Source organism: Panthera onca, chromosome B3 (genome assembly GCF_046562875.1).
Source record: "Panthera onca isolate mPanOnc1 chromosome B3, mPanOnc1 haplotype 2, whole genome shotgun sequence".
NCBI lineage: Eukaryota > Metazoa > Chordata > Mammalia > Carnivora > Felidae > Panthera > Panthera onca.
In genome coordinates this window covers 1,994,613-2,013,418 of record NC_138344.1, presented here as the reverse complement: position 1 = coordinate 2,013,418, position 18,806 = coordinate 1,994,613, and the positions used below count along the sequence as shown (strand labels likewise).

Sequence of the window (18,806 nt, the reverse complement as noted above, 5' to 3'; positions counted from 1 at the left end):
CCCAATGTGCATGGTTCTGCTGGTATCTGTGCCTCTGGGCCAGGTCCCCTCCTTCCACAGCTGGCATGAAGGAGGGAGGGCAGAAAGAGGGAAAGAAGCATAGAGAAGGGTCTGTCCCTGGGAGGATACACCGCAGCCCCCCGTCTTCTACCTGGGGCTCCCCTCCCCACATGCAGGTCCCCCGGGAAAGCCCGGATCACACCAGCCTTGGTGTGTGCCTTCAGTCGACACCAAGGACTTCCCGCGTTTCTGCATCTTTAAAAGCAGTCGATTCGCGTTGGTGCCTTGAATCCTGGTTCTCAGGGGGTGCCTCCGGGCACTGTTCAAGTTAAGGCATCTTGGGAACCAGCCACTCTTACTGGCTGTGTATGCAAAGCGTATGCTTACTTTTCATCTAAGCCCAACCAAGGACCATTGCGGGCGAATCCCTCGTGACCAGGAGGACACGGTCCCTGCTCACAATCGCCGCGTGAGGGACTTGCCTGGTTCAGCAGAACTGTCGGGCCTCCATAAACAAACTCAGCCCTGAAAGTCATCAGAACATTCCGGCCCCGGAGGGCTGGTAACTCTCAGCAAAAAAAGGCCCAAGTACGCAGATCCAGAGTTACTCATAAACACCATCCAAAGGGGCTGGTCTATCGCTGCGACCAGAGACCAGGGCTCCCAGACCACTTGCGCCAAAGGAGGCCGTGGTTCTGTCCGCAGAATCTTTGCAAAGGCGCACGTCCACTGGGGTGGGAGCTCCGGGCCCGTGTCCTGCCCACAGAGGCAGGGATTATATTTCCCCGGAGAAAGGCTGGGGGGAAGCTCTGGGGGCAGGAGGGCTCTCGGCTCTCGGGGAGCAGACCCCCGTGCGTCTGCCTGGCTCAGAGCCTGGCCGTCGGGTTTGGGTTCACGTCTGAGCAGAATCACCATCAGACGGGGGACAGACGTCTCAGACGGGGGACAGACGTCCTCACACCGACCCAGCTGAGGCTCCCTCGGGAACTGACCGAGCCCCTCTGCTCTGTGAACTGGTCAGCTCTCCCGGTCCCCCCTCCTCCAGCCGCCTGGCCAGCCTCCCCCCGCTTTGCCTGAAACACCTTCTGCAACAGAGAGCCCGGGACCCCTCAGGACAGCCCTACGGTTCTGCTGACGAACAGGCCTGGCCGTCAGACAGTTCTTCCCGCACTAAACTCCTTCTAACCGTGGGGCCCATGGGGAATGAGTTCCGTCTTGTAAGCGTCTGGAAGCCCCGACCACGTGTGACGTCGCCTCCCGTGCTGGTCCCCCTCGTCTGACCCCTGAACTCCTGACCGGAGTTCCCAGTCTGCGTGTGACACAGCGCTGGGCTCTGTCACCTTCCTGGGTATCGTCCTCCAAGCGTGCTTTGGCCCATCTCTCTCTCCCCCGACCCCAGAAGTGGGTGCGATGCTCCGAGTAGGGTGCTATCAGAGGAACCCCCGGCCGCGGACCCCAGACACCGTAGCCCTAGAACCACCCTGTGCATCTGGACCATCAGGTCCCCCTGCCGACTGCCATTCGACACTGAACGCTTGATTTCTCTCTCCCGCTCTAGACCTCAGCCCACCGCCGGCCAACCTCCCTTGTTTCAGTGACTCCTCTGACTGGTAACTGACAGGGGGGTTCACAGTCGACAGGCGGAGATCTCCCACGAGCATCCTTCCGTCTGTGGCTGCCACTCGGCTTAAGGCACGCAGGACGAGGAAGCCTCCGCGGCTGCAAACCTACTGGCCTATAGGGAGGGTCCTCCCGCTGTGGTCCAGGCCGCCGGGGCCCCAGATCCTGTTGTCCATCATCTCCGTCCCCACGTTGCCACTCTCGCCGACGAACAGGCTGTTCTTGATCTCCTGCTTGGAGCCATCATCATACGGGAAGGTCCCGCCGCTGTGGGGAGGAGGCGTCTGGAATGAGCCGTCCGCAGCCGGCTTCCCGCACAGGGCTCGGCACGAGGACAGCTGCTCTTACCTGGCCAGGGTCAGGCCGATGCCATTATCAGCGAACCTGGGGACGAGAGCGGACGGTCAGAGCCTGCCCTCGCGCCACGGCCAGGGACGTGGCCGAGGGCGGGACGCTTCCCTGTCCCTGGCGTCACATGTGGATACTGTGTGGGGAAGGGGCTGCGGGCTCTCCCACCCTGCGCGGCAAGCTCGCCTCCCGCTCGACGTCCGCTCGCGGACAGTGGCCTCCAGCATCGCCCCCACGCTGCTGACTCCAGGGCTCGTGGGAGGTTGGATCAGGGGGACGTGAAGGACCTCGCCACTCTCGGGGCCGGCCCCGGGTGACGGCGGGGTACGTGCGGGCGGGTTGCACTCCCCTTAGCCACGCCCACTCCCATTTCAGCCACAGCGGGAAGGACAGACGGACAGCTGGTGCCACGTCTCCCGGGGAGGCAGGCAGGCGCCGGCCCCGGGGCCCTGGGGGCCCGGGAAGGGCGGGACCCGGTGTCACAATTGCGCTGTGGCCCTGCTTTGGTGTCCCAGGAGTTGAAATTTCAAGCCCCGGTCCAACCGCTTCCTAGTTGTGTGACCTCCCGGGAAAGTCACTGAGCTCAGCCTCAGTTGACCATCTCTAAAAATGGAGATAATTTGCATCTTTGAGAAGCACAGTGAGGAAGGAAGGCAAATGAGGATGCTGCATGCAGCAGGTGCCCGGGACATGCTGGCCTTCTCTTCCTTCCCTCCTTCCGACGACTGGCTCCGTGGCCCGAGAGAGCCTCACTCCGTGGCAGGTACGACCCCCAGTACCCGGCATGTGCTGTTTTCAGGGGTCTCGGGGGTGGGGGCGGGTCGCTGCCTCTGCCTGGCCGGGGACTGACCAGAAGGCCGACGTCCGTGTGCCTGTTTCCTCCCTGCCCCGCTCTCCCCTCCCCCATGCGGGGGAGGCACCCCCCACCCCGTCCTCGTGTCAGGACCCCGTGCCCGGTCCTCACCGGCAGCTGTCCAGCCACACGTCCCCGCCGCGCAGCCAGGCCCCGTGGTCCTGGTTCTTGTAGGCGGTGAAGTGTTTGATGATGGCCGGCTCCCGGGGCTTCAGCGGGTCGGCATCCTGATGAGGGCTGTACCTGGAGCACGCCACGGGGAGGGCACAGGTGGCCGTGTCGGGGGGACGCCTCAGCCGACCCCCCTCTGGGCCGAGAGCTTCTCTCCGCACACACAGAAGCAAGGAGTCCTTCCTCCATGGCCCCAGCCCCACGCAGGCTACAGACAGGCCACTGCTCTCGTCCGTGGGCACCGAGGAGCCCCCACCCCACCCCGCCCGGGGGGGGGGGTGGTCAAGGCACAGCGCGAACTGGCGGGGCCCCACCCCGGCGTGCGGTATGGCCCCTGGAAGGAGAGTGAGCTGCCCAGCGGCCTGGTAACCTGGGGGGCCCTTGGCCTAAAGCCTCTTCCGGAATCCAGCTCGTTGGCTACAAAACGGGGCACGGAGCCCAGCTGCTCAGTGTGTCCAGACCAGCAAAAGCCACCCGTCGGCGTTATCACGGACCCTAGTGCCACCCACTTCTGACGTAGACCGACGCCTCGGTCTCTAAAGGGCGCTGGTGTTTCTAATACCCTCGAGATGTCGATGGCACCCGTGGAAAGCAGCCGCTGGCCTTCGGCTGAGCTCTGGATTGTTCTGGATTGCTTTGTGGGCACAACCCGCACGTCCCTTTAGACCTCAGCCCAACCCAGTCCTACCGACCGTGCAGGTACTGGCTTTGCTGAGGGATCCGGGAACCTCTAGAGATTTCTGTTTCCCTTCGGCTGCTGTAGCATAAACCCTAATTCAGTCTTTGCCCCGCTCGGGCTTTCCGCATCGGACCCCCAGCAGCTAGCTCACGGTCCAGGACGTAGAAAGTGCTCACCAGACACTGACGAGTGAGCGAGCGAACGAGCGGACGAACGAACGAATGAGTGGAGAGGACGGGGCTGGGTCAAGAGGTCAGCAGGGAGGGTGTGCGTCCCCACGGGTCATCTACCTGGCAGAGATGATGGACAGGAAGGGCCGCTTGTCCTTGGCAGAGGCCTCCGTAGTTTTGACCCCGTTGTCAATGATCATGCCCGCCTGCGGGGGAGGAGACGGTCAGGGACGCGTCCACGGCCACGGCAGGTGGCAGGCACCTCGTCACGCCACGCACACTCTTAAACATTCCAGTAACGCCGGCTCTGCTCTCAGGACGCATTAGTGGAGGCAAGGGGTCTGCAGTGAGGGAGGGGAGGAGCCCACGCTTCTGCTCTGCTCAGGGCGAATCTGAGGTGTTCACGAAGGAACCAAGAGGTCTGGGGGCTAAGTGTCTTGTCCAGGGCCACGGAGCTAAGTCCGTGACCAGAAGTCACCTTGCTTTGGGCGGTTACAAGCCCAGGCCCAACGTCAGGGGCTACGGGAAGTGTGTCTGGTGATTTAAAGGAAACACCGCACTTGAGACCCCTCCCCTGGGGCAGGGGTCTCGGTTCCTCCCACTGGACTCTCGGCCTCCAGGGAAGGCCCGAAGGCAGGTTCCCAGGTTCCCTTCTTGAGTAGCTGAGGCCACTCTGGCTAGAACATTCTTCAAGGGACTGACAGTGAGGCAGTGGTGGCGTGAGTAGAACATGAGGGGCTGGATCCCCGCTGCTCGCTCATGGGCCGTGACCTTCACCCTGCAAGCCTCAGCTGTGGCCTCCACAAGCCGGGCTACGAACACTGATTTCAGAGAATATGGCGGGAGGCTCGGTGCTGGCCCCGGTGGACGCCCCATACGAGGACCCTCGCTCACTGGGCACAGGGTCAGGGCTCACTGGACAGGGCACTGTGCCCGGGGACCCTCGCCCACTGGGCACAAAGTCAGGGTTCACTGGACAGGGCACTGTGCCCGGGGACCCTCGCCTGCTGGGCACAAAGTCCGGGCTCACTGGACGGGGCACTGTGCCCAGAGACCCTCATCCACTGGGCACAAAGTCAGGGCTCACTGGGGGCAGGTACCTCACCCTGCCACCTTCCCCAAGGCCCGCCCCTCCTCCTGTGCCCCTGAGTCCTTGCCTACTTCCTTGTAGGAAACCACTGTCCCTCACAGACCTCCCTGCTCTGACCTCTCCAGGCCCACCGCCCAGCTCAGGGGACGGCTTCTGGAGGACGAGGTCCTGACAAACGGCCCACACGTGCTGTGTCCTCTCGGCTGCCCACACGGCACCCCTGGCCGCTCCTGCGTGGCCCACGACGGCCTCAGAAACGCCTGCTCTGTCAGGGGGACACCGATGACCGGCAACTTCCTTCTCAGCTCCCTGGGGTGTGCCCTCTGCCCGTGCCCCCCGCACCCCTACAGGCCCCTCTCTGGCCCCACCGCCCGTATAACCACAAGCCGAGTGTGAGAAGGTTTCTCTTCTCACAGTCTTCTCCCCGGTTGACCTTTTTTAAACCCTACCGTGTCCGTTCCCCGCCCCCCCCCCCAGGGGCCTCAGTTTCCTCATCTGCACTATCAGGGACTGGACAGAAGATCCGGACACGGGGCTCTGTCCACGCACCGTGCCAGCGCCCCCAGCACCACCTGTGTCCCCAGGGCGGCTCCCCGGTCCCAGCCTGGCTCCCCAGCTCCGCGTCCCACGGCTCTGGTGTCCGTGCCGTCCTGGGTGGGCGTCCTCCACACCCTCGGGGCCCCGGCCCCTTCCTTGCGCCTCACTCGGCAGCGTCTGGTTTCCCCCCCGCCCCCCGCACCCTCCGGGCTCTGTGCGGAAGGACCAGCCTGCTTCCTGGAGCAAAAGCCAAGGGGACGGAGGAGAGGGGCCCGTGCCACGTCTCCGTTCCTTCAGAAGCGCGTCCTGACTGCGTCCGGCGCCCAGGCCGGGCCAGCCTGTCACAGCCGGCATCGCGCCCGGCCTCCAGGGGGGCGGCGGGCCTGCGCTCGGGTGTCCCCCCGCCGTCAGCCTGCAGGAAGGCGCATCCCGCCTCTCTTCCCGGCTCTGACCGGGGGCCGCGTCGTGTGGCAGGAGTGGCCACGGGACATTGTCGCTAAGAAGGCCGCTTTGTTTCCTTCCAGACCCGCGCCAGGAAGGCGGCTGGTGCCCGGCCGGAGCCCGGCGGCCGTCCGGCCCTGGCGATGTGCGGGCCGGGGCAGGGGGACCGGCGGGAGGCCGGGGCGCGCGGTCTGGAAGGACTTACGCGGTAGTTGGAGTGTGCTCGGTTATTGTGGAACCTTCCCAGCGGGATGTGCTCGGAGTAACCCGGCGAGTACGTTCCCACCGACGGGCCCGTCGGAACGTGGTGAAAAATGAACCAGAATCCGGTTTCCTGTGGGAGGAGGGCACCGGGGGGGAGAGCCGCCGAAATCAGCCCAGCACACCCCTGGTCGGGGCCGCGGGCTGGCACCAGCCCCCCACGTACCCCCCGCTGCCCTCCCCCAAACACATCTCCGGGAGACGGTCCAAACTCTGGCAGATGCGTTTCGTGGGGCCCACCCGGGCTGTGCCGACCCTTCACAGGGTCCCGCTCGATCGGCCGTGGGCTCCAAGCGGCTGGATTGCAGAGTCCCCGTGGGGAACGTCCCGTGATGTGCTTGGCCCCTCTCATCTGGCAGCTGGGGAAGCCGAGGCCCAGAGACGGCACCTGGCCCGCTCGGGGTCCCCCGGACGGCGAGCCGCAGGGAGGAATGGCCGTGTAGACGGAGTGCCGTGTTTGGGTCCCACGCACGCCCCTGGGCACGGCAGCGCTCCCTGCCTCGGTTTCCCCACCCGCCACATGGAGGGTAGTGGCGCCGGCCTCGGAGGGCTGACGCGAGAATTAAACTACTTCGGCTTGGAGCGCTGGTGTGCCAGGCACCGCCCAGGCTGCACCCATTGGATCCCACGAGGAGTCATTTCGATAAAGGGCTTTGATCGCCAATATGACGCAGCGACGGAGCCATCCGTCAAAAGCAAGTCCGTCGGCCGCCAGTCTGGTTTTTACGTCTCCGCCCCAGCGGAGCCTGAGCTGGGGCCCCGAACCCACACTCCGGGCTCATCCCCGGCCGCCGCCGCCTCCCAGCCCCCCACCTTCCCTTCTGCCCGGCCCGGGACCCCTTGCGCTCACCTCGGAGCCCGCGGCCGCACAGTTGATGAGGTTGTTGTTGGGGTTGGCCATCCAGAAGGTGGACACTGCGCTGCAGGGGGGGGGGGGGGGAACGGAGATCGCGCGGGGTCACGTGACTGGCGGCCAGCTCCTGCCCCCCTCGTCAGACACTCGAGGAATCCTTAATTTACGATGAGACTCGCTTTTCTCGTTCGAGTGCGGTACATCTAAGCGCCTCACGTGCTCAGAATTTCCAGGGGGCCATGGCCCCGTGGGGCAGAGGCAGATCAGAGGTCACGAGTGCCCGGGAGAGGGGCCGTTACTAAGGGGGAGACCCCGCACCGGCGGGCGGGTCACACGGGAACCCCCGTCTGCCGGTGCCCACGGCCACACGCCCTCTCACGGGAGCACCGTGTGACGTCGGCAGAAGCCGGAGGACAAGAACAGAGGTTCTCTGATGGACGTGAGGCGAGCTGGGGAGGTACAGCACGCCCTGCCCTCTGCACCCGCTGACCCCTGCGCCCTCTGCACCCCCTGCGCCCTCTGGCCGCGAGGCTGAAGGCACCAGGTGGTGAAGGGCTGGCAGGTGCAAGCTTCCCAGAAGCCCCAGGGTGCAGAGGTCAGAGGCCGCCTGGGGCGGGGCGGGAGGGGGGGGTGCGTGTGGCCTGGAGACGAAGCCACTCACTTGCAGTCCTGCCGGGGCTTGGGGACGTAGCCCGGGTACGAGTCTTCCGTGATCATCCTGCACATCTTGCTGTCCCGGTCGGAGGGGAGGAGGGTTCCAGACTTGACCAGGAGGCCCAGACAGTGGTCAAAGGTGTTGCGTTCCTCCGGCCCGTCCTCCGTGAAGAAGCAGTGGCCCAGGGAGTTATAGCCCACCACGTCCTTGACCTGCAGGGGCCAAGACAGGAGGGGACACGTCGCCCAGCGTCCAGCTGCTCATCAGGCACACGTGAGACGCCGCCAGCCGTACGGCCGGTCCCGCTGGGAGCAGGGGAGGCGTGGGGAGGGGGAGGGACGAACGGCGACTTCGAAGCCCCTTCCCGCTGGAGGTGCTGCGGCCGAGGCTCCGCGGGGCGGGAGGGGACAGGGTGTCAGAAGTGCGTCCAGGAGGAGGCAGGGACAGGTCACGTGAACCCGCCCTGGCGAGAGCGCGGCGGGCCCCCGGCCCACAAGGACGGCAGGCGAGGTCCGGCACAGGAAGGTAGGGGGAGCGTCCCCGGGAGGCAGCCCGAGAGCCAGGCCAGGCCGTGCCCTCACCCGGGGGCCCGAGCCAGCCTCACAGCCCAGGAGGCACAGCCCGCGACATCTGCAGACTCGAGGGCCAAGAACCAGAAAAGCGTGCAAACCCCAGCTCGTCAGAACCCATCTTGGAATCCCGGAGTCAGCGGGGGGCGAGGGGCGCGGGGGGGAGGAGGAGCGGGAAGGCCGTTCTCAGGCCCCGAGAGAGCCGGGATGGTCCCAGGGCATCTGTCACACAGGCCCCCGGCCCCCGGTCCCCTTGCCCGCCGCAGATGAGCCATTCCAGCTCTGCCATCTCGGAGGCCCCTTCTGGGCCTGAACCCCGCTAACATATCAGTCTCGGAACCAAGAGATCCTCAGGTGGGCCTGAGCCCCAGCTCCCTGCCCGGCGCCAGTCGCTCACAAGCATCTCTGGCAGACGGGCTCTGTGCTCCCCCTCGAATGCCCCAGAGACGGGACGCTCACCACCTCACCAGGCAGCCTGTCCACGGTGGGACCCCCAGGGCGGCGAGAAGCACCTCGTTCTTCTTAACCGATACCTGCCGGCCTCACCCCCAACCCTGGGGCCTGACCGCCCAGTGGCGTCACCCGACGAGGACGCTCCTGCCTCCCTAGGACCGTTCCACTCACACCTGTTAAGTACCTAGCGCCAGGCCCGGCCCGGAACATCCACACACCATCCAGACACAGCTCCCCCCGCAGTACCGGGCACAGTTCGAGGGGCCGGCCCGTACTTGGTCGGATGTTTAGCAGCAACCCTGGCCTCCGCCCCCGATGCCGACAGCACCTCCTCAGAGTGACAACAGGGGCGCCTGGGCGGCCCGGTCGGTTGAGCCTCCGACTTCGGCTCGGGTCACAATCTCTCAGTCTGTGGGTTCGAGCCCCGCGTCGGGCTCTGTGCTGACAGCGCGGAGCCCGGAGCCTGCTTCGGATTCTGTGTCTCCCTCTCTCTCTGCCTCTCCCCTGCTCACACTCTGTCTCTGTCTCTCAAAAATAAATAAACATTAACAAAAAATTTTTTAAATGTCTCCAGGCTCATTGCCAATATTGCACTGGTGTGTGTGTGTGTGTGTGTGTGCGTGTGTGTGACAAAACTGGCCTGACTGGGATGCACAGATCGAGGCTAAATACCCCAACTCCCTCCCAAGTCATTGACAAAGCCTGCCCATTACCATTTTTAGGCAAACATGCTCTAGAAGCTTCCGGAACGGGGACCCTTTGTGTCCTTTTAGTCTTGCTGAAACCTGGCACGATTCTATGATCACTGTTTGCAGTTCTTGGCTTTGTTGTGTTTTTAGAGGTAGGGAAAGTGAGGCTCTGGGAAGTCAAGTGATTTGCCCAAGGTCACAAGACCCACGTGCTCAAGGTCAGGGCTGGAACCCCGGTTTTCTAATTGTGTCCATTCACCCCAAAGGGGAGGATCCGCCCTGTTCCAGGCGAGCTCTGTTCCCTCAAGCGTCCGTCCCTAAACTCTGGCCACTGGCAAGGGCGTGGTCTTGAATCCCATTCGGTCCCTCAATGAGCATTTTGTAAACACCAAAGTCATCCAGTGGGACTGCTTCCTCTCCTCCCAGTGAGCTCTGAAAGCGTGTTATAAATAGCCTGGAAAGACAAGGACGGGAGGAAGAGGCAAGGAGCTGGGAGGCATCTCAGAGCAAGTTCCGGGCCTCAACTTGGCAAGGAGGGCAAGATGCCCAGGGAAGGGGCGGGGGGGGGGGGGGCGGCGGCTCCCAGGGGCTCATGAACCTCGGGCTGGAGCTCCGCTTGGACACAGGCCCCCTGCCTCCCACCCGAGGCTCTTCCAAAATCGTAAGCCCCCGCCTGCCCCACCGTCTGATCACACCTTGCGTGGCCTTTCTCTGAAGGAAGTGAATGGTGGGTCAGGGACATTCTAATCCTGACCAGTGCCCCAGGGAGAACTCCCTCCAAGCCCCTTGAGGTGCGCCACGGAGAGAAAAGTCCCCGTCGAAAGGAGGGACAAGGACTATTTTTTGGGTGTCAGGTATCTTACAGACAGTATCTCACTTAATTCTTACGAGAACATCATTCCCTCTCACCCAATGACACTGAGGCAGAGAGTTGCCCAAAGCCACTTTCCCTTCAGGGACAGAACTGAGACCCGGTTCTCCATCTGCCTGACCCTATAACCTGTGTGCTAATCGGCTGTCTGCACCCCAGGCAGAAAAAACCCCCCCCATCCCGTGTTGCGTTTCTTTCTCCTTATCGGGGTGGCAGGGGGAGGGCGGTGAGGGTGGCGTGGGTGGTCCAGGCGACAGCACGGGACGGGGGAAGCAGGTGCTGGGTGGGGAGTAGAAGGCACGAGTTTCCGCCACAGACTTGCTGCGCCCGGCCCGGGAGCCCCTGGTGTGACAGGTGCCTCCCGGAGCCTTCTGGCTCCTGGGTCTACGATCAGTCTGCCTTAGAGCATTTCCCAGGATTAGATATTTACACCGTGACATACACAGAACTGGAGACAGAAGACGGGCAGACAGGTAGAAAAATCGGGAGGCTGGAGCCGCACGTGCAAACACACGCGTTCAGATTTGCAGGAGGGCGCCACGTCCCTGCGCACTCTAATCCAGTAACGTTTACGTATTTCTGAGACAGAGAGGGACAGAGCGTGAGTGGGGGGAGGGGCGGAGAGAGAGGAGACACAGAATCGGAAACAGGCTCCAGGCTCCGAGCCGTCAGCCCAGAGCCCGACGCGGGGCTCGAACTCACGAACCGCGAGATCGTGACCTGAGCCGGAGCCGGACGCTCAACCGACCGAGCCCCCCGGGCGCCCCCTTCCGCAGTATTCTCTTCTACCAACTACACCCATTCCTTCCTTCTCCTGGACATCACCCCTGTTGACGGTTGCCAGTCCTGAGAGGGATTCCTGAAAGCCCTTTTTAAAGTCTTCAACCATTGTTAGGTGGGGCTTCACCAAAATTTCTCAGCCCTCAGGGGCGGCTTCAGTAAAAATGACCATTTAATCTGCCGTCTGGCGTTACAGCAGAGGGAGGCGCCGGGAAGGAAGCTGGGAAAACGGGTACAAGGAGGCGCGTCCCCGGGCAAAGCCGCCTGCCTACAGCAAGAGAAAGAAGCGGCCGTCGGAGACAAGGAGACGCGAGTGGAAACCGGCCCTGCTGATGCCGCCGTCCCGGGTACGTGTGACACAGTTCGTCGTAGTGAGAAACTTGCGGCAAATACGATCATATTAAAAGAAAGACCGGGATTCCCAGGCTTCCACCGCTAATCGTGTGTGTTTTTGAGCCACCGGAGAAAAGAGGCCCGGTGTCGGCGGTAACTTGCTTCGCAGTGTCGTAAGGAGCGTCGGGACACGCGCACGAAGCCGGGAAGGAGGCAGGGCCCCGTCGCCCTCCGTCCGCCTCGCCAGGAAAGGACCGAGGCCCGGAGCGGGAGGCAAGGACAGCGGCCGTGGCCCGCTTCCGGTTGCTTCCTGCGCTGACCGGTGGGTGGGGCGGCCCTCCCTCGTCCCCGACCCGTCAGCAGAAGCCCCGGCCAGGAAACTCGTGGGGGAAGCAAGCAAGGGTTCCTCACGTGGGCTCAGGAGCAGCCAAGTTCAAGAAGCGACTGAGACTATGAACTCGAGAAACCGGGGAGAGGGGAAACCAGGAGACACGCACGCTCGCCCGTGAGTCCCAGAGCTGAGGTGGGGACACAGGGCAGGGGGCTCCTGCCAGGGGCGTCCAGGGGTGCCCCGGCCATCGGCAGAAGGACACGGGATGGCGTGTCCCTAAGGCTGGAGGGCTTGGGGGGGGCGGCACGGGGCACGGCCAGCAGACCCAAGCCGGGGGCGTCCCGGCTGCTCCTGGAGGCATTTACACCAACGACGACACATTGTGAGCAGGGGACGAGGTGGGGAAGGACAGATTTTCTTCCCCACCCCCACTCTTTGCCCCAAAAACAGGGGAGTCGGGGGGCGGTGGGGGGACGAACAGAATCCATATGGGCGTCTTTTCTACCTTCCTCAAAACTACTGGAAGACATTCATTGTTTCCACGAAGGAAAGGTGGGGGGGTCCCCCGTGTCCTGCCCCGGAGCTCAGAAACACACACGAGGACGCGGTGGGAGCCCCCCGCAGGCCCCCAGGTACCCCGCGTGCGGACACCTTGCAGGACGGCCTTCCCCTGAGCACCGGCCTCGCCCACACGGTAAACCGCTCACGCCGAGACGAAGCGAGCGAACGTAAAATGCCGACGGAGAGGGTCCGGCCCCCTTCCGACGACGCGGTGCGGCTCCCAAACCCCAGCCCCCCTCGGGGGGAGGAACGGGAAGGGCTCAGGGAGTCAGAGGCCTGCGCTTCGTCCGGGTTTGAGCCACGGCGATTCGGTTTCACCGTGGAAGGGCCACACGGGTCCGTGGCTCCGGATGGCACCCGGGGGGCTGACGGCTGCTGCCTCCCAGTCTGGTGGCCGGCGTCCCCGGGGGGCAGACGGAAGGACGGCCGCGGGGCAGGACCGCAGGGTCTCCTGCCTCCGAGGGGCTGTCCGCGGCTCTGGCTCCAGAAAGCCTTCTCTGCCGCGGGGGCAGCTCCCCGCCTGCATCCCTGCTTGGGCCGCTCGCCCCGCGGCTGCCTGCCGAGGCCTCCGCCCCCTCACCGCTGCTGGCCCTGCGTCCCCCACCACTGCCTGTGTCGGCCGAGACCCGGGCTCCGGGTCTCTTGTGACCAAGATGGCCACATCCTCTCATTCTTGTCGTCTTTTTAAAAAAATTGTTTGTGTTTATGTATGTATTTTTTGAGAGAGAGAGAGAGATAGCGAGCAGGGGAGGGGCAGAGAGGGAGGGAGAGAGAGTCCCAAGCAGGCCCCGCGCTGTCAGCACAGAGCCTGAACTCATGAGCCGTGAGATCGTGACCTGAGCCAAAACCGAGAGTCCGACGCTTAACTGAGCCACCAGGCGCCCCCTTCGTTCTTATTTTCTAACTGAGAAACCACGAGAGGTGTTTGTCAGGCCCTGCACAGCCGCACGTCCACGCTACATGGCGTGTGCGTGTGTATGTGTGAAATGTCCACGCTACGCGTGTGCGTGTGACTGCCCCGAGCTTGAGAACAGCTCCCACTCAGCCCAGATCTGTAGTTACAGGGCCTCTGGGAATCTTAGTACCTTTCTGTCCAGGAACGGGAAGCAGGGGTGAATTTACACTGAGTTTAAGGACGAAACTTCAGAACAAACGCTCTAATCAAGCAAAGGGCCTCACACTCGGGCCTGTTCCCCTTCTCAACTAATTCTGCGCCGTCCCGGTTCCCACAGCTTCTGAGCTCAGTCACCACCCGCGAGGGACCGTCTCCGACTGGCCGCGTGGGGTCCGGTCGGCAAACCGCGCGGGCGGACGGCACGGACCAGACGCTGTTCCGGGGCCGAGTGTGTGCCCCACGCCCCGCGTCCTTGGCTCCCTCCTTACAACCACCGCGTGGGACGGGTCCTGCCCGCCTCCCCGTTTTCCAGAGGAGGAAACAGAGGCACGGAGAGGTACGGTGACTGGCCCAGGCCGCACGACTCGCAAGTGCCAGGAGCCGATGAAAACCCAGAGCCCGAGCTTGTCCGGTGCCTCGTGCTGCTTCCCTGATGGTTTCCCCTTGTAAATCCTACTCTCTTTCTGCTTCAGCCAGAAGACGCCCCCCTTCCCTCTTCCTTGAGCCGGAAAAAAGTTCACGTTCAGCACAACCCCTCCCCTCCCGCCGGGGAGGATCAGCCCCGGCCCCCGGTCAGCTTCCACGGGAGCCCCGGCCGGGAGGTCCCCTGTGGCACCCGTGCCTGTGTTTGCTGCGACTTCCCCACCCGGCTGAGGAGGGAACGGGGTGCCACGGCTTATACCCTGGGGACTAAGCCCTAGAACCCGAGGCTTCCAGACCGGGCCCCGCGGCCCATGCCGTCCCCCCGTTTCTCAGTGGGTTTTCAAATCCGAGCACCTGAGGCAGCAGGCACCGCTCAGAACATAGGAGCGCACCGAGCAGACTGGCAGCGGCTTCACCAGCAGCACGCGGACGGCCTCACCCCTCCCCTGCCCGGTGCGGAGGTCCATCACGTCGGGCTTCGAGCAGGGCTGCAAACTCGGGGGGCTTTGGGGGCCAATGGGCCATGGGTCGAGTGGCACCGGCCTGGGGCGTTTGCTGTGATGTGCTAGGGAGTGGGGGACACAGGGGAGCCCTCAGATGCAGGCCCGGCTCAGCTGTGGCCCTGCCCCAGGCCCTTGTGCCGTGCTGGAGTGTGGGTCCCACCTGCCTACCCAGACCACTTTTTTTTTTTTTTTTTCTCTTTTCAAATGCAATTGCTTTTTGAAACTAAAAATTTTTGAACGTTTTATTTTTGGAGAGAGAAACAAAAGCATGCAGGGGAGGGGCAGAGAGAGAGAGAGAGAGAGAGGGAGGGAGACACAGAATCCGAAGCAGGCTCCAGGCTCTGAGCCATCAGCACAGAGCCCGACGCGGGGCTCGAACCCACGAACCGTGAGACCACGACCCGAGCCGACGTCGGACGCTTAACCGACCCAGCCACGCAGGCGCCCCCCAAGACCACTTTTCAAGAGAAGCCAAGAATCCAGATTTCTATGTGAAACCTCTTAATTTTTAAATGATGGAAACTAATCCCAATGTTTCTTTAAACACTATTTAAGCCAAACAAAACACAATCTGGATTCAGCTTGCAGAATGCCAGCTTGTAACGTCCAGGTCTTAGAATTTCTAGAGGATAAAAGTTGAGTTCTTTATCTTTTCTTTCTTTCTTTCTTTCTTTCTTTCTTTCTTTCTTTCTTTCTTTCTTTTCTTTCTTTTCTTTCTTCCTTCTCTTTCTTCCTTCCTTCCTTCTCTTCCTCCCTTCCTTTTTCTTTTTTCTTTTTTCTTTTTTCTTTTTTTTCCTTCCTTCCTTCCTTCCTTCCTTCCTTTCCTTTCTTTTCTTTCTTCCTTCTCTTCCTTCCTTCCTTTCCTTCCTTCTCTTCCTCCCTTCCTTCCTTTCTTCCTTTTTCTCTTTTCTTTCTTTTCTTTCTTTCTTTCTTTCTTTCTTTCTTTCTTTCTTTCTTTCTTTCTTTCGTTTTTTTGAGAAGCACAGAGAGAGAGGCAGAGGCAGAGAGAGAGAGAATCCCAAGCAGGCTCCACACTCAGCACAGAGCCTGACTGGGGGCTCGACCCCACAAACCATTAGAATGTGACTTGTGACAAAATGAAGAGTCCGATTTTGACTGAGCCGAGCCCCCCCGGGCGCCCCCCAAGTTAAGTTCATTTAAAGAAGAACAACTTAGTGTAAAAATCGGCTGTGCGAATCGGGACAAGCCTGATGCACACTCTGCTCACGAAGCCGTGCCTCCCGGCGGAGCTCGCGCTGAAGGACGCCCGGTGCCACAGGGGAAAGGTCTGTTGCGGCCGCCACGAGCGTGGGGGGCAGAGGCCACGGCGTGGAGTCTTGGCATGACCCCCTTGCCGGCCCTGGCAGACCCGTCGTGCCGCGGAAAGGTCCCCAGATGGCCCGCCGCTCTAACGCGGCACCGAGGGGCCGGGATTCCCCGGGACCGCCGCCAACTCACCCCCCCTGCAGCCCGGCGCCCTTTGGCAAAGGCACAGCTCTGTTCCCTCTTTCCGTTTTGGCTGGAGACCTGCTCTCAACTGGCACCATGCTCAACTGTGAGGCAAGGATGGTTCAATCCCCAGGGGAAACGACCAGATCCGGACGTCCTTCCAGTGCCGACGGCCCGGGGGAAGGGGACTCGAGGGCGGGGAGGTGACGGAGGCTCCTCTTCCCCGGGAAGGAGGTACTTACCAGCAGGCCGTTGGAGCCGTGCACGGTGACGCAGCGCGAGAACGTGTGGTGGATGGAGAGCTCCCGGACGTAGGTGGGCGGGTCGTAGCCTCCCCGTCCGTCCACGTCGCCCGCCAGGTGGAAGTGAATGGGGTACTGCCCCACCAGCTGCTGTCCCATGTGCTTCAGCTCCACGCCCTCCAGGTGGGCCGCCTTGAAGCCCAGCGCGAACTGGAAGAGGGGAGCCGAGGGCCGGAACGGTCTGGGAGGCGCCCCCGGCTCCTCGCTGCCGCCACGTCCCGCACACGCAAAGGGCCGGGCCAAGCCCTGCCTCGGCCACGAAGCAAATCAAAGGTCCGATCTGCAAATGGCCCTTCTCATCCCCCGGGGGGCCGAGGCTCCGCGAGGAACACAGGGATGTTACCAGGCAGTGAACTTCCCCGGGGGAAGGACCTAGGTCCCCCTAGGTCACTCCTAGGTCCCTGAGGGTCACGAGGAACGGGGATCCCCGAGATAACCGGGGGCGGGGGGAGGCTGGCATGAGCCCTCCCCCCCGCCAGGAGGATGGGAATCCGGGGTAGGGCGGGCTATGGGGCAGAAGGAGCCTGTGGCCTGGCCCACGGTCTCCAGGTGAGAGGAAGGGGACGCTGAGCCCAAGTCCCCATCAGCCCGTGACTCCGGGAGCGTGTACGGGGCTCGGGGTGCCCCAGGTGCTGGCTACACCGTGCACGTCCGCGAAAGCACGCTCCAGAAACGCCTCCCGTCAACAGTGGGGCCCAGCCCTCTGCCACTAGAGTAGGGTGACCTTCGGGACTCGCCAACCACTGTCCCCAAGGCAGGCGTCACCCGCAACGCGGCTCTGGTAGGGCCGCCCTGGAGGGCTCTGTTGGCAATGCCTCCGAGGTCTGGTTTGGGCCACGTGGCAGGGAGCTGGAAACAGTTCTCGGCTGAGGACGTTCCTGCAACCCCTGCCCCCTTCCTCCCCAGAACCCGACAGGGGCGTAGGTGCACCTGCTTCTGGAGGTTTACCGTGACCTCGCGTTGAACGAGCAGGGCCCGGGGACGCTGGGAGCCCCTGGGGGAACACGTGGCTTCACAGCATGACGCTGCCACGTTGGAGCCGGTGGGGCTCCGGTGGGGAGGTCTGGAAGCTTTCCTCTGGCGCGCAGTGGGGTCACCGAAAAACCTTATCCTGATGACACGCGATCGTAGCTTCGCGAAGCTCTACGTCAGTGACCCTAAGTCACTGACAACAGCGGCCACACACGGAGCTTCTGGGCGTCCAACGGTACCCAAGGTGCCGGGTAAGGGCCCCGTACACAGGGATGCCGACGAACGTCCTCTTTGGGCTCAATGCCAGGCAAGCACGAGCTCCGAGAACCGACAGCCGTTTCGACTTATTGCCGGGGGAGGACTTGGCAGCCAGGATCTCCGTCTCTGCCCGGAATGCTCGCGGGCAAGCTTCGCGCCAGACCCTGCACTTCTCCCCCCACTCTTCCTGAACTTGCATGGATCTGTGGCAAGTGGGGCTGTGTGAGTCAAATGCCCGTTCTTCCGGGGAGCCCTTGGGGTGGGGGGGGGACACCGAAGAAAGAGAACGAGCACAGTGGCTGAGGGTCGGAAGCCGTGAAGGCAGGGAGCGCGGTGTGCCGTGTGACTGGGGGGCGGGCTCATCTGTCTTGTGGCCGAGTGTTGACGGCTGGGACAGCACAGCTCTGGTCTCTCCCCCGCCGGTCCTGCCTTCTGCTCCCCGGCCCGGCCCGGCCAGGGTCCCGGCCAGGCTGGCATCGTGCGAATCCTCCCGGCCGCGAGGACCCTCACCTTGATGTGGCCCCCAAAGGTATCGAAGTCAAAGAAGCTGCAGATGTGGTTGCTGTAGGGGTAACACCTGTCCTCCATCTCCCCCATCACCACGATGTTCCGGCTCAGGAGCCCGACCTCCGCCCGCATGTCCACACCGTCGATCTCCTCCCCGATGTGCAGGTACAGGGGCTTCCCTAGGGCGGAGAGGGGGGCGGGGGATCAGAGGCCTGTGCTTCAGGCCCCACGGCTGCCGCTCGTGTATCACCGCGCCCCGTGTGCTCGGAGGTCCCCGTGGTCCCCCAACCCGGTCCCATTTTATAGAAGAACGAAGGCCATGCAGAGATGGCATTTGTCTCCCGGCATCGGTCCCTCCTGGGGTCTGTCGGATGTAGCTCCCCATGTGCTCCCCGGGAGACCCACGTGTCCCAGCCTCCCTGAGGGCGGCTGTCATACCAGCCCCGGCTCTGGCTCCGCCCCCAGCCCTGGAATGTGGGCGTGTCCTGGCCGCCCCGGCTCTGGCTCCGCCCCCAGCCCTGGAATGTGGGCGTGTCCTGGCCGCCCGAAGGAAGGAAGGAAGGAAGGAAGGAAGGAAGGAAGGAAGGACACGTCCTCTCTCCCCTGTATGCCGACCCCAGCCCCACCCCTCCCACAGTCTCAGGGGCCTGGATTCCAGTAACTTCTTCTCTTGCCTAGTGTGGGTGCCTTAGGTTCTGTCTCCAAACTCATCCAGGCCTCCTACCCTTAAAAATACTATCAAAAGACCTTTCTGCACCACTCGGATGCCCCTGTAGCTAAGGTCGGTCCCCTCATGCCGCCGCGAGTCCCTGGGCGAGGGTGCCAGCTCCCAGCACCACTCCACTGGTCCAGTCCGACTCACTTACTCCCCTCCAGCCTCCTCCACCTCCTGCTCCCCCGGGGGTGGGGCAGGTGCACCCCAGGAAGGTGCAGAGCGACAGGACCCCGGAACCTTGGAACTGTCTCCCGGCCCCAAATCTGCCCCCACCCAGTCCCAGATTCTTCCGTGGCAT

General features: G+C 63.1%; 1 protein-coding gene across 4 annotated transcripts in view; it reads right to left on the bottom strand.

Moving 5' to 3' along the window:
• The window catches only part of CEMIP (cell migration inducing hyaluronidase 1), a 129,067-nt gene that overhangs the window by 12,739 nt on the left and 97,522 nt on the right, over positions 1 to 18,806 (bottom strand). For all 4 annotated transcript variants that reach the window (XM_078449086.2, XM_078449088.2, XM_078449087.2 and 1 more), the window contains 9 exons: positions 17,797 to 17,972; positions 15,997 to 16,206; positions 7,685 to 7,890; positions 7,021 to 7,090; positions 6,115 to 6,243; positions 3,962 to 4,047; positions 2,933 to 3,064; positions 1,969 to 2,004; positions 1,732 to 1,887 (listed from right to left, as the gene is read on the bottom strand). In XM_078449086.2, coding sequence (XP_078305212.2) covers positions 1,732 to 1,887; positions 1,969 to 2,004; positions 2,933 to 3,064; positions 3,962 to 4,047; positions 6,115 to 6,243; positions 7,021 to 7,090; positions 7,685 to 7,890; positions 15,997 to 16,206; positions 17,797 to 17,972 — 1,201 coding nt within the window. The remainder of the gene's footprint in view (positions 1 to 1,731; positions 1,888 to 1,968; positions 2,005 to 2,932; positions 3,065 to 3,961; positions 4,048 to 6,114; positions 6,244 to 7,020; positions 7,091 to 7,684; positions 7,891 to 15,996; positions 16,207 to 17,796; positions 17,973 to 18,806) is intronic.